This window comes from Pempheris klunzingeri, chromosome 2 (assembly GCF_042242105.1).
Source record: "Pempheris klunzingeri isolate RE-2024b chromosome 2, fPemKlu1.hap1, whole genome shotgun sequence".
Taxonomy (NCBI): domain Eukaryota; kingdom Metazoa; phylum Chordata; class Actinopteri; order Acropomatiformes; family Pempheridae; genus Pempheris; species Pempheris klunzingeri.
The window spans coordinates 18639871-18660032 of NC_092013.1; the positions used below are offsets into that span (position 1 = coordinate 18639871).

General features: G+C 41.0%; 1 protein-coding gene across 2 annotated transcripts; it reads right to left on the minus strand.

Moving 5' to 3' along the window:
* Positions 1–4: 4 nt before the first annotated feature.
* LOC139219978 (rho-related GTP-binding protein RhoA-D-like) lies at positions 5–18221 on the minus strand. 2 transcript variants are annotated; one of them, XM_070852012.1, is made up of 5 exons: positions 18151–18221; positions 9269–9426; positions 6410–6530; positions 5823–5953; positions 5–3130 (listed from the first exon to the last, which is right to left on the minus strand). In XM_070852012.1, exons 2-5 carry the CDS (start codon positions 9422–9424, stop codon positions 2957–2959), a joined length of 582 nt encoding a protein of 193 aa, XP_070708113.1. In that variant the 5' UTR covers positions 9425–9426; positions 18151–18221; the 3' UTR covers positions 5–2956. The 2 variants fall into 2 exon arrangements, with proteins under 2 accessions (XP_070708113.1, XP_070708121.1); XM_070852020.1 differs by lacking the exon at positions 18151–18221 and adding an exon at positions 15534–15555.
* Between the last annotated feature and the right edge of the window lie 1941 nt (positions 18222–20162).

The following is a 20162-nucleotide window of genomic DNA, read 5'->3' on the forward strand; positions in this document are numbered from 1 at the left end:
GGCGCTCTTGTCTCAAAAATAGTTTATTAACAATGTTCATGTTCACTTCAGATCAAACATTCACTACAACACTTTCTGTTTACAAAGCATTATTACAATGAGCTTTTATATAAATCTGGATCATTTATTGTTTAAATACTTCCAGAGAAAGAAAGAAGAGTTACACAATACTTAGCAGAAGCTGTTCCCAAAGATGTGTGCGTGTAGTGCTTATGTATGCGTGTGAGTGAGTGTGTGTGTGTGCGCACACTGTAAAGACACATGGTTTTCACACGCATGCATCGACATCATAAGGACAACTTTTGATTTAGCGCAACATCATCTACATACACATTAACAGCAGTATTGTACATGCTCTTAGTGATGTGTTCAACTCTAAACCCTCTGGTGCTCTGCGGGAACGCTTTCATTATTAGGCTGTGCTTCCAGCTGCGAAAGTTATTCCACTATCTCTGCCGACCTCTAACTCCCAAGAATTCCTTGGCGTTAAGCTTGTTGGGACCCGTGAACATCACGCCACATCTATGACACGCATAACTCAAGGCTTATAATTTCATTGATAAAAATCTTAAGTCCTGTGGATCTGAATCTGTTTCCTCTTGCCTTGTTAGTGTGCTTGTCGTTGTTCACAATAATGCACAAGTCCAGAGTTAAAACATAATGTCCACCCTATTAAGATTTGAGGTAACAACATTAATATGGTGCTTGTGTGTGTGTGATTGTGATCAATGCCCCCTAAAAAAACCCCAAAAAAACTCAGTGGAGCATTGGAGGATACAGCTAGTTTATAAGTTGTAGCTTCTCCATGGATGACTCTGTAAAAGCGTATGTGCTTGGCCAGTCGAGGGTATAAAGTTACATTACAGAAGGCATTACAATATAATAGATATAGATCCTGCCGGCTGGTAGGTTTGCTGCCTTTACTGGCATTATAAGAAGGTTTCATGCAACATCAAAGATACCATTTTGCTACACACATTTCAACATCCACCCTCCTGTAGACAGACAGCAACATGCAACCAACGGACATGTACAGTACATACATGAGCAACAGAGAAAAGGAATGCCAGAAAGAGACAAAGAAGTCTGTGCTTGAGGACATTTGATGGGCCTGTCAAGCACTGTATATCAAGCCGTTAATATATCCATTTTAAATTCACAATCAAGTATTCTGAGCAGACACGTGAGCAAGAAGTGGGACCAGTGGGTGGTCTCAAAAGCTGTTGCAAGTACAGTTCGGTGTAGACCTTTGATGGTCTTCTGCTCCTTTTTGTCTTGAGACAAAATATAAAAGTTTTCTTACCAAAAATTGAAGATCAAGAGCAAGATACTGTAGATCAGGCAGACAAGTAAACCAATTTCCATCTTTCCACAGTTATCCTCTAACACCAAAGACAATCGTCATGGCTGCAGACAGATGTTTTCCCAGTGATGTTGAGGAAATATGTAATGTTAAGTGTCGTAATTTTTCCCATGATTGATTCTTGACACGAAAATTCATGATGCAAATTGCTTATCTGCCCAAATAATAAAGATGAGACTGCGTTTATAGATAAAATCTTAATGGACAGATTAGGACTGAAGGTTTAGGAAACTAGTGACACATTTTGCGTGATCAAGCCTATTTCTGAAGCAATTCAAAGAACCAATCTTTGTGAAACATGTCAGAAAGGTAACTCTTTACCATGTCAGTCAGTATCAGGTCGACATAGAAGCAGCTTGTCTATCTGGTCTGGGAGAGAGCAACCAAAAGGCACACCAGAACAGAGAAGGCACTGGGGAAAAACAAACTTCTCACACACAGCTCAGCTCCTCTCAAACATGTCAAGAATGTCGTCCGACTGGAAACATCCACACGCTAACGAGACATGATTTCTGCAACTGGGCTAACCCGTCCAACACACAGATTCCAGCAGCGGGCGGGACCGGCTCTCTTGTATTGTAGCAGAGGAGGAGCTAAACTCAGACACTGACAATGAACAAACACGGGAGGTTTCACCAGGCCTCGGCCACATGCGACGTCTGTCTCAGCTGTGTCATGTCCCTGTTGGTCCTAACAGCCATTGTGCATAGTTGAATCATACTGGCTTGCGTCTTGATTGGCCAGTTCTCATCTGCCCATCCTGCTCCACTGCACTGATGCATGCGAACAATCGCAACTTATACTCATGGAGAATGTGATGTTGTAGACTCTTTATCACATTACAGAGTAGGCTACCTTCTTTATCCTCAGTGAGAATGGCAAATATTGAGGGAGCGCTGATGTTTCGTGCCAACAAAAATTGGCACGAGCAGCCGTGTGTGCTGCTTGATGAGTTGTCAACGACACAGAAAGCCCCAGTTATGGCTTTGCTCAGGTTTCACAATGACAACACTGTAAGCAGCAGCACAGTGGAGAGCTGCTCAGCTGAAATGTTAGCTAGCTGACAAACACGAGAAGTAGACGGTGGTGTTAAAAAAAAAAAAAAAAAAGGCACTAGCTCTTATGGTCAAAATATATCAACTTTCAATCTATCTACTTGTCTATATCACAGAACTGATACTAACGGGACAGTCTGGACTGTTTGGACGAGATCTTACTCATGAAGACTTTAAACAAGCTAAGAAGGATGCTGCTCAAGCTTGTGAAGAACAATATTGCATACAAATATGTGCATCTGTCAGTGCCTCATCGCATGACAAATATAAAGAAAAACAATTAGGAAATGTGCAAAGACGGACTTTGGGGGAAAAAAAGCAAATCGAGGAACTTTAAACATCAATTTCTAAACACGGTTGTAATATAGACAAAGTCCATTTCCTGTATTCGGTTTGTTTGCGATCAATTCATCTGCCTGACTGTTACTGTGAAATGTGAGATACAGTACAAAGATGCCATTTGGTAAAAGGTCAGTCCTTTTCACGTGTTATGTTTTTTTAACCTATTGGTCAGTTGATGTTACGGGGTCTGGACTGCTCACAGCAGCGTGCAGCCGCCTCTCTTCTTGCGCTTGCGGACCTGCAGTGCCGCTCTAGTGGCCATCTCGAACACTTCCCGCACGCCGTCCTTGGTCTTGGCGGAGCACTCCAAGTAGCCAAAAGCACTGATCCTGCCGGCCATGTCTCTGCCTTCCTCTGTCTTCACCGGCTCCTGCAGGGTTAGATCACAGATTGTGATCACAGATTACACAGATTCACAGAGGCGTTCAAGAGGCGTTCGGAAAAAGGGGGAGAGTTATTTTTATTATCCTATAGCAGCTCCAATATCTTTATTCTGCATCTCGCCAAAAAGCTAAATTAATTAAAATGTATATAAAGTCAAAAAGGTGTCAGTGTGTCATATAAAGTGACGGCTTTTGTTTCTAAACTAAACTAGAATCACCGCCTTGTGGTTATATGTCTCCACCAACTTTTAATGTCACCATTAATGTCACCAATTCAGCATCCGACCAAATCTAAAATATGGTCACAGTCTCCCGTTCTGTTCCTGAGTTATGACGTTGAAAAGTGAAAATGTTGACCTTTGACTTTTTGGCCATAAAAAGGCCTCACTTCATCTTTTCATCCTATTATCCTTTGATTAGACATTTGTGTGAAAGTTTGTCATAATCAATGACGGCAAAAAACACGTTTTGTGAGGTCATGGTGACCTTTGACCTATAAAATCTTATCAGTCCAAATGAACGTTTGGTCCAGATGTAATGAAGTCCCATTCAGGCGTTCCCGAGCTCACGACAATGTGACGGAGTTTTGGCAAATGTTAATTCTACTTCACTGTGTAATTTAGTGGGCGTGTAAAAACGGTTATTTCATTAATGTTAAAGATTTAAATTGAAATACACCAACTTAATTCTTTGAGTAGTTTATTCTTCATTGCAGGTCTAATTATATTTCACCTTTTTCCCCACTCCCCAGCTTTATCAGTATTTTCTTTGAACCCTCCCCTTCACTATTAATGAATTATCAATAAAATGAATCAGCAAATACTTTGATAATGGATTCATTGGTTGTTATCGTTCAAGCAAAAATGCCAAATTTTCTAAATATCAAATATTAAACAAGTAAATACAATTGTGACTGGTGTTTTTCATGTTATGATGACAAATTTATAAACAGGTAAAACTTGGGCCCCGTGCACTATTTCATTAACCCTCTCAGCCACATCGTAGCTTAAACATGTCCAGCCGTCGTCTGCATGGCCGCGTAAAAGGCGAAACACTTGAACTGATGACTTCGTGCTACTCTTTGTCAAACGGTTCCTGATTTCTACAGAAAGGAAAAGCTGACAGTGATGTCTGAAAGAGCTGCGGAGCTTTGTCAACATGTGGCATGTTGGCATGCTGAGCCATTCTGTGACACAGTAAACCAACATGTTGCTGTCATTATAGAGGAACTGAAAGGCCACTAAAAGCCTTTTCAGACTGCTGCCGCTGTTTGCATCCCGGGGGAAGTTCGTTTTCAGCAACAGGTTAAAAAAAAAAAGAAGAAGAAAAAGTGAAATAGTAATGGATTTCAGTAATGGTTAAATCTGTTTTGGGCTTTATCAGTACTTTCACATTTGAACTTAATTTACTAAATATTGACATTCTACTTTTCCTTACATATATTCCATATTTATATATCGAATTTTACCGCTTATTTCTGTAAACTCATTCTACACATCATCTTTTGTAAACCTGTGCCTCATGAAACAGAGATCTGGTGCTCCTACTGACGTTTCTCCCCTTTTGTCTCAATCTCATTTTTCACCATTTTTCAGGGGGGTTTTTTTAAGGCAAAAGTTCTGATTTTGGGAAATGTAAATAAAATTGCTGTGACTAATTCACAATGATTAGGATGCTGAGCAAAATTGTTCTTCTTTCTTTTCTTACATGTCACACATCCCAACAAACTAAGACTGGGCTGAGACTAAGAAGCTCTGGGGTCTGGTTCAACTATAGCTGCAACACAGGACAGCCTGTCAAATAGCCTACATGCAAGCACAAACAAAGAGATTGTGCAGACGGATGATAAAATGACTGTCACCATGATAACTTTCCAGAGTTGTATAATCATGTCTCATGGTATCATAACCCACTGGGCAGTGTTTTGGACTCTGATAAGCCTTCAGACTCATTGATGCGGTGACCCTGAGAGCTCAACGCACTGGAACTTTAGAGAACATGTGCAAATAGACAAAACACGTGCAGCATTTAGAAAACACACTGCAAAACACACTACAAATTAAGTGTTTCCAGAGGACATTAGTGCTGCACACAGCTGAACTGTTGAGAATTACTGAAGTTGAGTCTGTGTATCATCCCCTCATGTTCATGTTGTGGATGCACATCATGATACTGCGCATGCTACTGTCTGTAAATGCAACTTGCAGGAATTGCAGAATTCTGTCAATCATTTTAATCATTTTTGATGAGACTTAGTGTTTATCAGATCTTAATTTTTACCAGTGTTGACCGGTGACCTGTTGCCTGCGTAATAACCACAGAGACATTAGTAGACCAGAGACATCCTTGCCTATAGGCTACAGAAGACCAAGCATTGTAATTATGAGATAATCTCAGCTTCTCTGTTAAAGAAGTTTCACATTATTTTCACAATTTTACGGGGAAGCCTTGGGTGACTTTCTCATGCAGTGCTGTTTGTCACTCTGAACTCGTGGTCAAGCAATATTTGTCATCAATATGAAGATAAATAAGCCAGACAGACCCTGACAAATTCAACCTAATGAAATGTTTGAACCCAGCACATGTCCTCAGGCCTTTGGTGCCTGAGTATTGAAGAGATGCCTACTTGTGCCCTACGACCTCAATCCACAGTTCATTGACCTTCAGAGGCTTTTTTACCTGCTTCATCTTGGCCAGCTCTCTCCGTGTGTGCTCATCATTCCTCAGGTCCTTCTTGTTCCCCACCAGGATGATGGGAACATTTGGACAGAAGTGCTTCACCTCAGGCGTCCACTTCTCAGGGATATTTTCTGTCCCGGGAGACACAAGAAGTGAGCTGAAACGCTCGAGAGTGAAGGGGTGGAGGCGGGGGGGGACTATAAAAAGGGCCAAGCAGTGCAGAGTCACGGTGCAGAACACTTCTCATGATGGATTGCTCTGCAGACTGCTTGAGGCAAAGATGTTTTTAGCGGCTCTAATCCTACTTCCCATCAAGTCCATTAAGGCAGTTAACAAACAGCTTGCTGAGCTGATACTTGAACTGCCTCGATTCAGTGAAGATAAATACGATAACAAAATATCACTTTTATTCAGTATGTATGTATCATACAGTATTTATACAGTCATGCATTTAATAATTTTGTCATATTAGTCAACTTTCTTTGCGGCTGCTGTCTCAGCCAGTTTTATTCGATTTACCTTTATAAATATAGGTTAGAGATATAAATGGCTTTAAAACAGGCTTCTGTGTGTCAGCACTTCCTCACCTAAACTGTCCGGGCTGTCGATGGAGAAGCACATGAGGATGACGTCTGTGTCGGGGTAGGAGAGAGGCCTCAGCCTGTCATAGTCCTCTTGGCCTGCGGTATCCCACAGCGCCAACTCCACCTGAGACAAATCATAAGAAAAAGAAAATGCTTATACTGTACATGAAGCTGCATTTATCATCATGGTTTTGGAGGATCAAAGGATTCTCCTGTTAATCCTTGCAATGATTCATTCATTAATTCATGTTTGTGGAAAGTTTTGTAATTTGAACCCTTCCTAAGGGCTAAAATAAATTTTAAAATCTGCTGTCATCTAGAGTGGACATAATGTTGCTCACTGTTCCGGAAGAATACGCAATCCGGCATTTAATCAGTCGCAACATCATTGGTGATGACGTTTCTTTTCTCATCCACTGAGAGCTGTGACTATTTGGGGCGTGACGTATGAACCTTGGGGCATGTGGTGCGTCTGAGTAATTTTCCCAAAGGCAAATGCTTTAAATACCAGGAAGTAAATAATGTTAAGATTACTTCATTACTTAGCATATTTATCTCCTCTCACCACATTTAACTCGCATCTTGATGATAACTTATGGCTTGTATAGTTTACCCAGGCTGCTTTCCTTGTTTGAAGGAATTCAGTGTTTAGATAATTGCTTCTCATCTCCACTGCAGCTCTGACCTAATCGCTTCATAAGTCTATTATGTTGTCAGTGTGTGGAAATGAACTCAGGGACTGGCCTCATCCCATCACACCACTGATTAATTCAATTAGGGAAAATGGGAGATTAGCAAGCATCAAACCAGACACCTTCTGTACAGGCATTAACACCCAGCGTTCACTCGACTCTGCTCTTTGGCTGACTCACTGTGCTCAGGGGGGTAAAAAACTTTTTTAAAAGAAGTTTTAAAAAGTGGAACTTTATTGAATGACAGCAGATTCTGGTGTGCCCGCAGAGAGCACAAGCATCAGTCAACGGTCCCAAAATAGAGGTTTGCAGAGGCAGAGGGTGGGAGGTGGCTGCGCGCTGTTGAGATTGCACGAGCAACCAGAGCGGTTATGTTCCCAGTGGACTAGTTGGAAGCTGCAGACTTTGGGGAGGAAAAGAAAGAGGAAAAAAACAGCTACTTTTAGAGTCTGCCCAATCCACTGAAGGTAACAGATAGAAAATGTTTTTTACCCTCGGGAGGAGTTAAATTTAGGGGCTGACAACACAATCCAGCTGGCTGTATAATGGGCCAATTCTTATGGGGCGGCCATCCACTTGAAAGCCGCAGGGGGGATAACTGAAGGGTCTGCCACTCATATCTTTGCCGAAGTTATTCCCCTCGGACCGATGTCCATCATGGATCCCTAACTTTATATTTCCTGTCCAGAACACAACAGTTAACCCGTCCTTGCCTCCCCCTATCTAAGTGCGGCCAGGACAGGAAATGAGAGACGTTTATCAGGCAGGAGGAGGAGGAGGGTCCTGATGTGAGGACGGGGATTGCCAGGAGACATCCATGTTCCCTATGTTCCCTGTCTGAACAGGAAGCTGGGAAGTAGAGTCATTTCCTGTTTTGCCAAGTGGTGATCCTGCAGCAGCGGTCAGCTCAAGAGAACAAACCCCCCCCCCCGACATAACGAGCAGCTCAGAGTTGACCCACGCTGACCGGCTCCCTGTGACTCAGAATCAAGAAGCACACACACTTTCTAACTAAATGTAGTTCAGTAGTGTCATAACTCTGGCTGTGTCTGAAATAACTCTCTGTTATGAATTAAGTGAAATAGTGAAATGTATGTACCACATAGTGCCGTCACACAATCCCACAATGGAACAAAAATAAAAGAGGTATCATAACCTATTTCTATTTCTGCTAACAATCCAACAATATAGTGCGTCACATTTAAGAAATTCAAAAAGTGCAGTTGTGAGACTCTACACCTGTCAGACACTTCATCTATAAGCAAAAGTTTGCGAAACCCCTCCCTTGAGCAGTGATAACTAACTAGGCCCAGCAGGTCTGCCAAGCTTTAGATTTCTCCACATTAAAGAAGTGTGCATGGAGCTGCAATACGACTGACAGCAGACACGTGTAAGGAATGGCTTAAGAAGTGTGTTTGTCTCTTTTTACATTTCATACTACATTATTTTGTGGGGTTCAGAATTTCAGTTGTAAACGTAGTTGGCAACGAATTTCATCATGCTGTCATCATGTTGTTGCACGCCGTGTTGAGAAGCTGGCTTCAAGAAAACTTCAAGAAAAAAAGAACGGGAGGAGGAGAAAACGGTTTGAACAAAATTATGTATAGTATGGGAATACTTTACACTAGATTCAAGTAAGAAGTGTGTAGCTGCAAATATGTAAAATTGATCTTGCATGGTCACTACCACAGGAGTTTAGCTCCGTAGCCCCTGTCGTGTTTTGAGATGAGGAATTATTATTCTCACAGCAGGCAGTTCTTTTTGACCTCCTTTATTACAATATTCTCTTTTTAAAGTAACATTTTTGAAACTGTTATAAGATATTGTTTTATTAGCCATCTTGCTCATCAGAGCTACAACTACTAGCGACAGCTGACATCTCAACAGGACAAATCTGCTTTCTTGTACCTCTGACTGAAATCAATTTATTGTTTGAGGTAGTACTATGAATTTCAAGCGGTAAATCTGTCATGTTATCGTTTTACACTGTTATGAGCCGGAAAGCTCGACAGGCAGAGCAACAGTAACTAGGGGGGTGGGGTTCAGCTATTCATATTACTATATTATTCTAAGGACAATGTTGGTTCATGACACAAACACAAAGGCTTTCTATGTGGATGATGACAGACACAACAACCTCTAGACTGCTTGGGGTGCCAAATGTACGAACCTGTTTTCCATCAACCTCGATATCAGCGATGTAGTTCTCAAACACTGTTGGGACGTAGACTTCAGGAAACTGGTCTTTACTGAAAACAATGAGAAGACATGTTTTCCCGCAAGCTCCATCCCCGACAATCACCAGCTTCTTCCGAATGGCTGCCATGTCTGTTGGGAAACAAGAGGAGGGTTTCTGTCACAAGCAGACATAGTAAACAAAACGCTGTTGAGTGCCAAAATCATCATCAGTACTGCAAAAGGCAAAATAATCTTTTTTTTTTTGCTGTTGTGGGAGATTTCACTTGTCACGCTGTAGGTACGAGCCAAACCACGAAATCACACTTTGTCTGTGTATTCCGCAGTACGGATATTTAAATTATTTGTAGAGATCACAAGAACACAAGATAAATCAAGAACACAATGTTGGGGAAAAAAAACTTTTTCTGCCCATGATGTGTGGCACCAAAGCTACCGCTCTGACATGTCTGACTGACAGTACGGCATCACGTTAAGGGAATGCTCTCTGATCATCTACATGTCACAGACAACTGCAGTCACAGACCTTGAATCCCCAAAGCCAAATCTAGACTACAAGGCTACATGAAGAACAGAGGAGAAGGAGGAAGATAGTGGAGTGACGGGGAACAGAGAGAGAGAGAGAGAGAGAGAGGGGTAGGTGTTGAGACAAGCTGGGACATGAAGGAATGTGCTATCAGACTCCTGCTCCGCCCTGTTTGTCTCCCTCTGCAACGTGTGAGGAAAAGAAAGGCATCAAGGAGAAATCAGAGCAGCTGGTGAGGCACTCTGCGGTGTCCTAAAGCAGACAAAACACTACCCTGCTTCTCCAGCTGCTTCTTCAGTTCTCCTCTTGAAAACTCTGATAGTAGACAACATCCTAATTATCTCATAACTACTGTGCATCACTGGAGAAGGAGCCAAACCTGCCAGCAAACACGCCGTTACAGTGTTAACTTGTACTTGGTCACATAAAGTTGTTCATGTGTGGAAGCTGGAGACAAGAAACAAAAAAGAAATCCTATCAAAAGACGGATCCTGGGTTATATTTTACAACTAAGCTCCAGGCCTGTTAGGAAGAGGCTTTGCTGGTTTCCAGTGCACAAAACACAGGCTGAGTGGGGATGAGCTAGCAGTGGCTGATGGATGAGCTGGAGCCCTGCTGCCTGGGAGCAGCTGTGCATATAGTCATTTGGCTCCTCACCTCATCCACTTTCTGCCAGACAGCCTTGACAGCAATCCTTTTCACGAGGGCACCCACTTATCAGGGGAAATTAATCTTTCTGTGCTGCTGGCAAAATTTTTGAGTTCAGTCTGCCCAAGCGCCCACTTTTTTTTGCTCAGACGCATAGCAACACTAAACCGTTCAGTGCATCAAAGCGTATCAGATGATTAGAGTACGGACTGAAGTTACTGGTCAAAATATTGTGGTTTGATTTGGTTTGGTACCATAACGGATCAGTGGGTTGGCGTCACCAATTTCATCTGGATGGCTTGTTAAAAAACATTTCTTCAAGGGGGATTTGTGCTTAACTAATATCTCAGTCTTCTGACATTTTAAATCTAAGACCTGCTGTCAACGTTTGCAAAGTCTTAACGAATCATCAAACTAATAAGCTTGATCAGCAGGCTGTTAGTACTGTGTTTAACAGCCAAGTGTATATTTACATTGAAAATGAATACACCATATATTACATGGATTACATATAAGAATAGTAAGCTTTAGGGAATTTAGCATATTAGCTTTCCTGGAGAGAGTTTAAGTCATAAGATTGATACCACATTTGTCAGCCAGAAGCCACTTAGCTTAGCAACAAGATTGGAAACAGCTGCCAAATAACTATGTGAAAACAATTTACATCCCTGTTTCCCAGAACCCAAAGTGATGACTTCAAATGTCTTGTTTTAACCACCCAACAGCTGTACATGACCAAGGACACAAACAAATACCCCAAAAAGTGACTTGACTGACTAATTTTTGCAACTCTACTAACATTATTACACTGTATGCATTTTAAACTCAACTCAGTAACTGTTGCTAAAAAAAATTTGTTGAATAGATCACTGCACATTAGCATTAATGCATTAATGCATTAATTGACCTATGAATTGTTTTGGTAGTGTCAAGATATCAGAGTAACATACAAGAGCTCCAAAAAAGCTCATAAAATGTCTACATTTATACACATGGAACAATGGAAATGAATCTGGAAAGAGTAAAAAGAAGAAAAGGATACAAGTGAAGACATTATTACCAAGTTCCTATGGATATTCACATTTGACAAAACCAGCAGCCATACTGGAAGTGTTGGGTATGTTTATTGTTTGACAGTTTTATTAACATCTTTGGTTACTTGTTTCCTCTTCTGGTCATGGTTTGTTCACATTTTCTTCCTTCTGCCCGAAGGCTCACTCCTCTTGGTGCCGTGTGTTCAGTTACAGCTGCAAATGTTTGCTCCACTTTGGGTTTAGGCAGCTGTAGCACATACTGGTGGTGTCACTCCTGTTCTTTCTACATCTTTAATATGTACTGACTTCCTGGCAGTCAAGAAGAAATTACCATCTCATGTTATTTCTTTTATAAAGTGCTACCGTTGAAGCTGCCAAGCTCCCTCACATTTCTTCTGGTATTTAAATCTAATAATTACAGTACACGATCCAGTAACTGCTTAACCTCAGAAATCACTCATACACGTACTGATGTTGGCAGAGCACTTCAATCTGCCCTAAAACTAGAGTCGCGCATTACATGGAGATTTAAAAACCACATTATCTGATGTTTTCTATGATTCTTGTTTCACGTAACTGTTTCTTTCATTTTTGTTTATTGTGTAATTGTATTGTGTCTGAACGTGTTTTTGTGAATGTTGCTTGTTCTCAGGATCTTAAATCTCAATAAGACTACCTGATTACATAAATATTAGACCAAAAATTATCGTTCACTTCAGCTGTGGAGCAGAATATTCAATGAGAACAGAGACTTTTTCCACTTTCCTTCTGTACATGGACTCGATACTGGAATGAATATTGATCCTGTAATATTGAGAAACTGCGCAGGATCTTTTCATGTCAAGAGACGGCCTGAACTAGATGATGTGTTCAAAGCCAAACAAGTGGGAGACAGCAGCACAGAGGCCTCAGAGGCTCACCCTGCGAAACAAAACAATCCACTTCCTGTTCTGTGAAGCCTGGGAGGAGCTTTTGGCTGCAGTTCTGTTTGGACAGGCCTCAGCAGAGCCGGGACACGGAGAGGGCTGCCAGAGGCAACGCAACACATGCAGGCACGCACGAATGCTTGCTCACACATACACGCACATGTACACAGTTGCGTCCTTTGCGCTGCACAATGATGGCTTGTCCTTGGCAGCGATATTGGGAGCCGAAGAAGGGACATCTTGACACACTGGCAGGAGGAAATTATAAGTGAAAATGTCCCGTATAGCCACAAACTGTGCTGAATACTTAGGTTACTTATGACTGATGCCCTCAGTTTAGGTGATATCGGATACTAATGACAGGAACAACCGTGGAGGAAGTTTACATGGTTGCCAGTAGCGACCGATTTCACCAGTATTGTCATCTAGATCAGGCATCATGTTTTGAGTCCACTACCATTCATCCTCTGCACATTCATATCAAAGCCTGATTTCACACTGATTCAATCCCAACATGTGAATGGACGGCACTTATCGGTAGTCAGTACAAGCCGGCTGCTCTTAGACCTCCGCGCAACTGAATGAAAGCAAAGGTGTCACCAAGAGATTAACCGACCTCGTGAAAGCTGCGAGAAAAGCAGAAATAGTTCAACATAATTCTGTCAGCTCTACGTAACCATCACTCAGTTCAGGGTGCAGACACTTTCATTTACCTGTCAGACTGTGAGTCTACACTACACAGCTGAAATTTATCCGCTGGTGCAAAGAGGTATGCTAGAGCGAATTTCCTAAAGCCTTCAATCATTCTGACGTTGACTGAGAATCTACTGTAACGGAGAGAGCAGGAACGCTGCATTGTTAGGGGTTAAGAGCGCCAAAGAGACTATACAGCAAAGATACCAAAATAAAAACCAATCAAACTGAACTGATTGGACTTTAGTTTAGCTGGTCTTTTAGCCAAGGTTGTATTTACTGTTATAAAAGCCTCCATTTTATCTCTTATTGCTGCGTTAAGTTATAACACAAACATGCAACCTGATACAGTGATGTGAGCTATCTTGACCAGTCTTCCAGCACCGGGTCCAACATTTTTAGCTTGTGACCCTTTAACCCCTTGTTGCCTGTTGTCGCGAATTCGCCTCAAACCTCTTCCGGTCTTGATGCATCTGAGGTGGCCTCTGCATCCCACTAATGCTGGTTGATGCATATTCTATGTATACATTATATATACATAGATGCATACATACATAAATAAATATATATATATTCTATCCGTATGTACATATATATTTTATTATACTATTATTATATTGCACTAGTCTATGCTATGTTATATTCAAATGAACAATCTCCACTTCATTTAGCATCTGCTTGAATGCAAAAACACAAATAATGAATTTTTTTATATAATTGTAAATAAATTCAGACAGTAAGGGTTAAAATAAGCACTTTCTACGGCTGTCTTCAGACCCTCTTCAGCACTGCATGAAAAAAAAGCAGCCGTCTCATTCATTTCAACAGGGCTGTTCCGGGGATGCAGCAAAGGTGGCAATGCAGAGAGTTCCTACACATACATGTTAGCCCACATTCCTGGAGCGCCAATTTTTTTACTGTTCTACTGTTTCAAACTCACAATTGGCGTGATAAAGATAAAACGACGTGACAACTTTCCAGAGGTGTAAAATATTGGCTTGACGTATTACAAATTCCAGAGCAGCGTTTGGGTGTCTGAAAAGCTTTCAAATTCACAGATCTATTACTGACACTGGACTTCCTGGAACGCATTTATTGTCCAGCAACCGGAGCAATTGGTTGTTCTAACACGGAGCTTATTTCAGGCTGAACTCCAGCTAGTATGACCCTTCGTCACAGACTGCATACGTCTATATGTTGTGAGCAGTTCAACCAGCGAATGATTCTCCTTTCTCATATTGTTTCATTGGAATACGGGAGGGTTTCGTCCACTAAGACCCGCTAAATGGGATAAAAATGATCGACAGTGACATCGAGTAGCATTACAGAGAGTCAGTGTCAGAGGACAGAGACAATTTCATGGTTAAGTGACGAGAAAATCAATCATCAACACTGATATTTTATCAATAGTCATCTATCAGGCGAACTTGCACACTTCTGTTTGTTGCAGTTTCTGAATCAGAAGCATCTGCTGTTATCCTTTTATTTCATCAGAAATGTAATACTTTGGGGTTTTGCTGGTCAAACAATCCGAGTAAACTGAAGTCTTGCAATGGAGGAAATTGGACAAAACAATTTATTGACAGGTAATCCACAGATTAATCCATGATAGTAAATAACAGCTGCAGACCAAAAGTTACGGGAAATAAACAAAGTATGGAAGCCATCACAGTGTGTGTTAGTGGGTTTGTGTGTGTGTGTGTGTGTGTGTGTGTGTGTGTGTGTGCTGCTAGGCAACGTGGAGGACTAAGTGTAAAGTGAATGAAGTCGCACACACTGCTAAGTGTACATAAAACTTGATCCAAACACAACATGAGGAGCCAGTAAAATACACAGGAAATCAAAGCAAAGCATTACTTCCTACAACTATTTGAGCAATGCCCCAGGTTAATGAACACACCACCTCCCTCCTTCTCTAAGGAGGCTTCCTGAGGCTTAAGGGCCAACCAGAGTTATGCAACAAGCTGAGCAGAGAATTAGCACCGAACACAGGGCGACTCTGACCAACGAGGAGGTTTCAATCCTCATACGAGTTCAGATCAACAACATTCAACCCATAAAGGGCCTGTTGTTTCTGACATGATGATGACTTTTTTGTTCTCAGGTCATACAAACAAGCAAAAACGCATAAAAAGGAAATGAGTCCAAGGTTGATTGTTTTGCCCATCTAACTGGCCTCCCAGGGCTGCACTGCTTTCTTTGCTACGCTACACTGCACTCAGAGTCACAGATCAGCTGATATCAGCATTGTTATTTCCTGGGGTTTTTTTTTCCTGGGTGTTTCTAATAAGGTAGCAGTGTTTCTACAGTTCTTTTCTTTATCTCAAGAGACAAAGTAACAGGCTGTTTTTTTGTTTTGTTTTTTTAAAAAGGAAATCTTTAAATCTGAAGGCATGCAAGAATTTGCCTCACCTCTGCAAGTCTGTCTGTCTGAGAAATGGGCCAAAGTTCATAAAGCAGGAGAAGCTGTGGCTGAGACAGAGCAGACAGAGCTGTGACACCAGCGGCTACACCACCTTAACCCGGACGTGAAAACGTCTTATCTGACTAAACCTGACAGAAGGCAACACACAAGATCACATGCAGGCTCAGACGTTGGGTGACCACTCAAAAACTAATCTTTTACGAGAAAGCTTCAGGCCGTTTGAGACGAAGCCTTCGCCGATACGATGTAGAGATTCCTGAGCATTAGCTGTGGACTCTTACACAACAGCAGGAGTAGACACAGCAGATCGGGGCAGCCTCTCACATTCTTTGGGCGTATGTTACAGACACACCAGCTCCTTAGTCTCACTGAGTCATGGCTTTACTGGTACACCCATGGAAATGATCAAATGTCCCAACAGTCAGCCAGCCCACGAAATAAAGCCAGGTATGACATCTCCCTCAAGGCCTCGAGGACAATGACCTATTCATCCACACAAAGAAAACAAATCATAATTAAACATTTTCATACTCCAATCTACTAAATATAGGAACTTTTATAATGTAAAGGGGGAAATGTGTTTTCCTGCCATGAGTCTGCAACTTTTTACACTGCAAGTTTGACCTGATTGAACAAACAAAAATGAATGTGTTAATGAGTGAGTTTTACGGGTGCTGCTGGGTGGATTCTGTTGCCTTTGGATAGAGAGGTTTCCCTGTTTGAAATATTTATGCTGAGCTAAGCTACCCTTCATATTAATGGTACAAAAATGAGAGTAGTCTCATTAGCCTAGCCGAACATCCAGGGCTCCTATAATCACCGTACTGGCTGGCCAATTTTCAAATTAATGGCTTCCGTCAAGAGGCCATGAATTAATGCAGACACTACGAGGAGACACTCGCAGATACTCCTGCTCTTAAAGCCTGCTGAGAGGAGGAAGGGCAGGGAAAGCCAGTCGAATCAGCTGGCGGCAGCAGGAGCGTGGTGAGCAAACTCAAAGTAAGCGACACCTCATGGCTCACTTCTGTTCAGTCGCTCAGGTCAAAAGCAGACAAACAGGGCCGACTGGCTGGCCGAGAGGAATCCACCAGACCAGGTCCAAACACAAGACCATCTACTCTACTCTGCAACTAGTTATCATCTTCACTACCGATTCATCTGCAGATTATCCAGTTCATCACAATGTCACAAGAACAAGGTGAGACTGTCTGACCAGCCGTCCAACACAGCAACATATCAAATGCTCATTTTTCACATTTGAGAAACTGAAGCCAGTAGATTTTTGGCTTTTTCTCTCCCAAAACTACATGAACAATTAAATAATTACAAAAATTCATGCAGATTTATTGTCCTACTGATTCAGCTTTAAACTCCTCTGCACAAGTGAAGAAACCATTTGTGGATTAATTGATTGGCTGATGGTACGAAAAATGAATGAACAACAATTTGTTCCCTGGACGACCCAAGCAACCTGAAGACCTCGAGCTGTGTGAAGTGGTGTCCTTATTGACAGTCCAACCAACAACTATAATCAACTGATTATAAGATGATGATAAATGATAATAATTGTTGTTTTGATTGTTTAATCTAAAAAAAAAAAAAAAAAGGTCCATCACATTTTTCTTCTACTATGTGATCACCAGTTCAAAACCCAAAGATGATCCATTTTCTAATGATATAAAACAGAGAGAGAAAAGCAGGAATATTCACATTTGAGAAGCTGGAACCAGAGATCATGTGACTTTTTTTGATTTTCACTCTATAATCAAACTGGTTAAAATGTTTTCTGTCAATTACATAATCAATCCACTGACTTATTGTTTCAGCACTCGCCGACATCTGTCTGTATATCACATTATTTCCCATTTATGCCACATGTATGATGACTTTCCAATGCATTTGACCATATTTAGGAGGATGATCACACTTGATGATCACACTCCTTGTTTAAATCACAGCAAAACCCTGCATGAGCAAACAGTTCACACCTTCCTTTCGTATAAATAAGCCAGCTTCACCCGTGCTCTCAGTTTGAGTTTTAAAGTCACTGCTGGCGGTTCAAACAACGCCCTCTAATAAGTGTCAGTCCTGATCATGAGGAAATTAATCAGGAGATCTGCCAGGCTGAGATGTTTGGACAGACTGTCCACAGCAGCAGGACCTGATCTGCTGCTCTGACTTTACAACTACTGACAATATGAAGCTGTCAACAGTTGTACAGAAAGACGCCACGACAACCACACACACACACACACACACACACACACATACACACACACACACACACACACACACACACACACACTGGATGTAGTTCATTAAACCCGACCAAGATTAAACTACTACATAAGCAGGAAAAAGGCGAAAAAGGTGTCAGTGTGAGGACAAGCCGCCACCTTGTTCCTTCAGCCAAGTAAGTGCGCTATAATTAGACTGTCGACTTGTGTCAAATAAGAATATTTAGTCTCCGTCTCATAATTACCTGCCACCGGCCACGAGAGCTTTTTTTTCTTTTTTAGAAATATTAAATCCTCGCTTTCTCTTTCCTCTTGGTCGTGACACACATACACACTCACATACACACACTCACACACATACACTTACTTCTTGCTGCAGTATTCGCTAATTTTTACAGCGAGGCGGCTGAGAAACGGGGCAGCGGAGCAAGATCCTCCCACCGACGGCAGCCAGCAGCCAGGCCGGGCCGGCAGGGCGGCGCTTCCGCCCGGGACCTTCACAATAAAAGACTTAAACAGTGGTCCTCTTCACAGCTCTCCTGTCCAGACATATTGTATTAAAAAAAAAAATTATTATTTGCAAAACAACAATTTCAACCATTTGTCTTTTTTTTAAATCCGCTGTATTATAAGTTATATAAGTGTATATTTGCTGTTTGAAATAGATGCTGTGCTGTAACATGAACATGTCATCTATCATTGTCAAATATAAAAGTATACATGCATGCTGTAGTATGCATAAACACCCACCTCATGTTACATTCACACCTGTCAACATTTATCCATTCAAAGTTTACTATATTATTGCAACATTATTTGTACTTAATTAACCACAGCAGACACTTGTACTGTACATAAACATTGCATGTTTGTATGGTCGTTGTTGCTTTTTGTATTTATCTAAACAGTATATCATGTTTTTTTTAGCTGTATGCCTATTTCCTTCCTCTTATAAATTGTTCTTGGACCTCTGTGTGAGAGCAATGAAAAACTGGGCTCACTGGGCTTGTGTTGTCGAGTGGTTCTGTGACAAAAGCAACTTGTAAAACGTTTTATTATTCTAATTTATTTTAGTTTATATCGTGCTCACATGATGCAAATAAAGTTCCTAAATAAAGTTGTGTTTCATCAAATCACAGAAAACCTGGGGAAAGTCAATAGTAACATTGCCTCCTGGCTCCAAAACCAACGATTGTGCCTTTCCCCCGTAAAAATCTGAAAAAAAAAATTTACAAAGCCTTGCCACCTCGTGATGCAAACATTTAATTCAGAATGTCTCGTACTTTTCAGGAGCTTTGCACTTCACCCCAATGATTGAAGATGTTTTCCATCAGCTATCAACTGACTGAAGAGCAAAACATAAATAATGACATAATTGATATTAATTCATGGTTGAGATTAGATAATTAATATTGAATCTTTTGCTTTTTGCACTCACATGCATAACACCATTTCTTCCCTGCAGTGGCATGAAAGTCTACACTGTTATTTTGAAGTGTAATGTTAGTATTTCCGGTGTTGTTATGGATACTTTTAAGTAACTTGATGGAGCTGCTGCAGCCGTCAGAGTCTCCCAGGTCCCTGCTCCCCTCCCCGGTCAAAGATGACATCATCCGTAGTACAAGAGGACTCGTGCAACAGGAGGGATGGGTGTGGATCTCACCAGTGTGAAAAACCATTCAGCTTATATCTGAGCAGGCACTTCCTGCAGGCTGCCGGCTGTGTGGTAGACCTGCGAGATTTATCCCAAATATGATCAGAACTCAGCACTAAAATGTGTCTGTAACACTTGTCACTATGAAATAATAATAATAATAATTAGAAAAAATGAAAAAAGAATAAAAATGATAAATTATTTGTCATGTAGGACTGAATGATTAGCAGATAAATACACTTCAGTGTCTTTTTCTTTCTGAAAGGTAAAAAGAATAGAAAAAAACCCTCACCTTTCAGACGGGAAAAAATTTCATTTCACAATGAATGACCAGCTAACAAAATATGAATACATATATGGATATATGTACTTTAATCTTATTTGGCTGAATATGAATATTCATTTTGCATTGACCGTATGGTGTGTGGGTGGACAGTGGGTACATTCAAATTCCCCACCAGTATATAAAGCAGCTCCACCTCAACAGCCACAGTAAAATGCTGCTTGCATGTTAGTACAACAATAGCAATAATCGATAATGTAATGTAAAATATTATACATTATAACACCATGAAAGAGTCCACAGGAGTAGTGCAAAAAGAAGGGATATAACAAATATAAAAATAAATAGAAATCTAAAAATATGAGAAAAAATATAAATTACACACACATATATATATATTTTATACTTTTTCCTTATATTTTTGTATTTATTTCTATATATG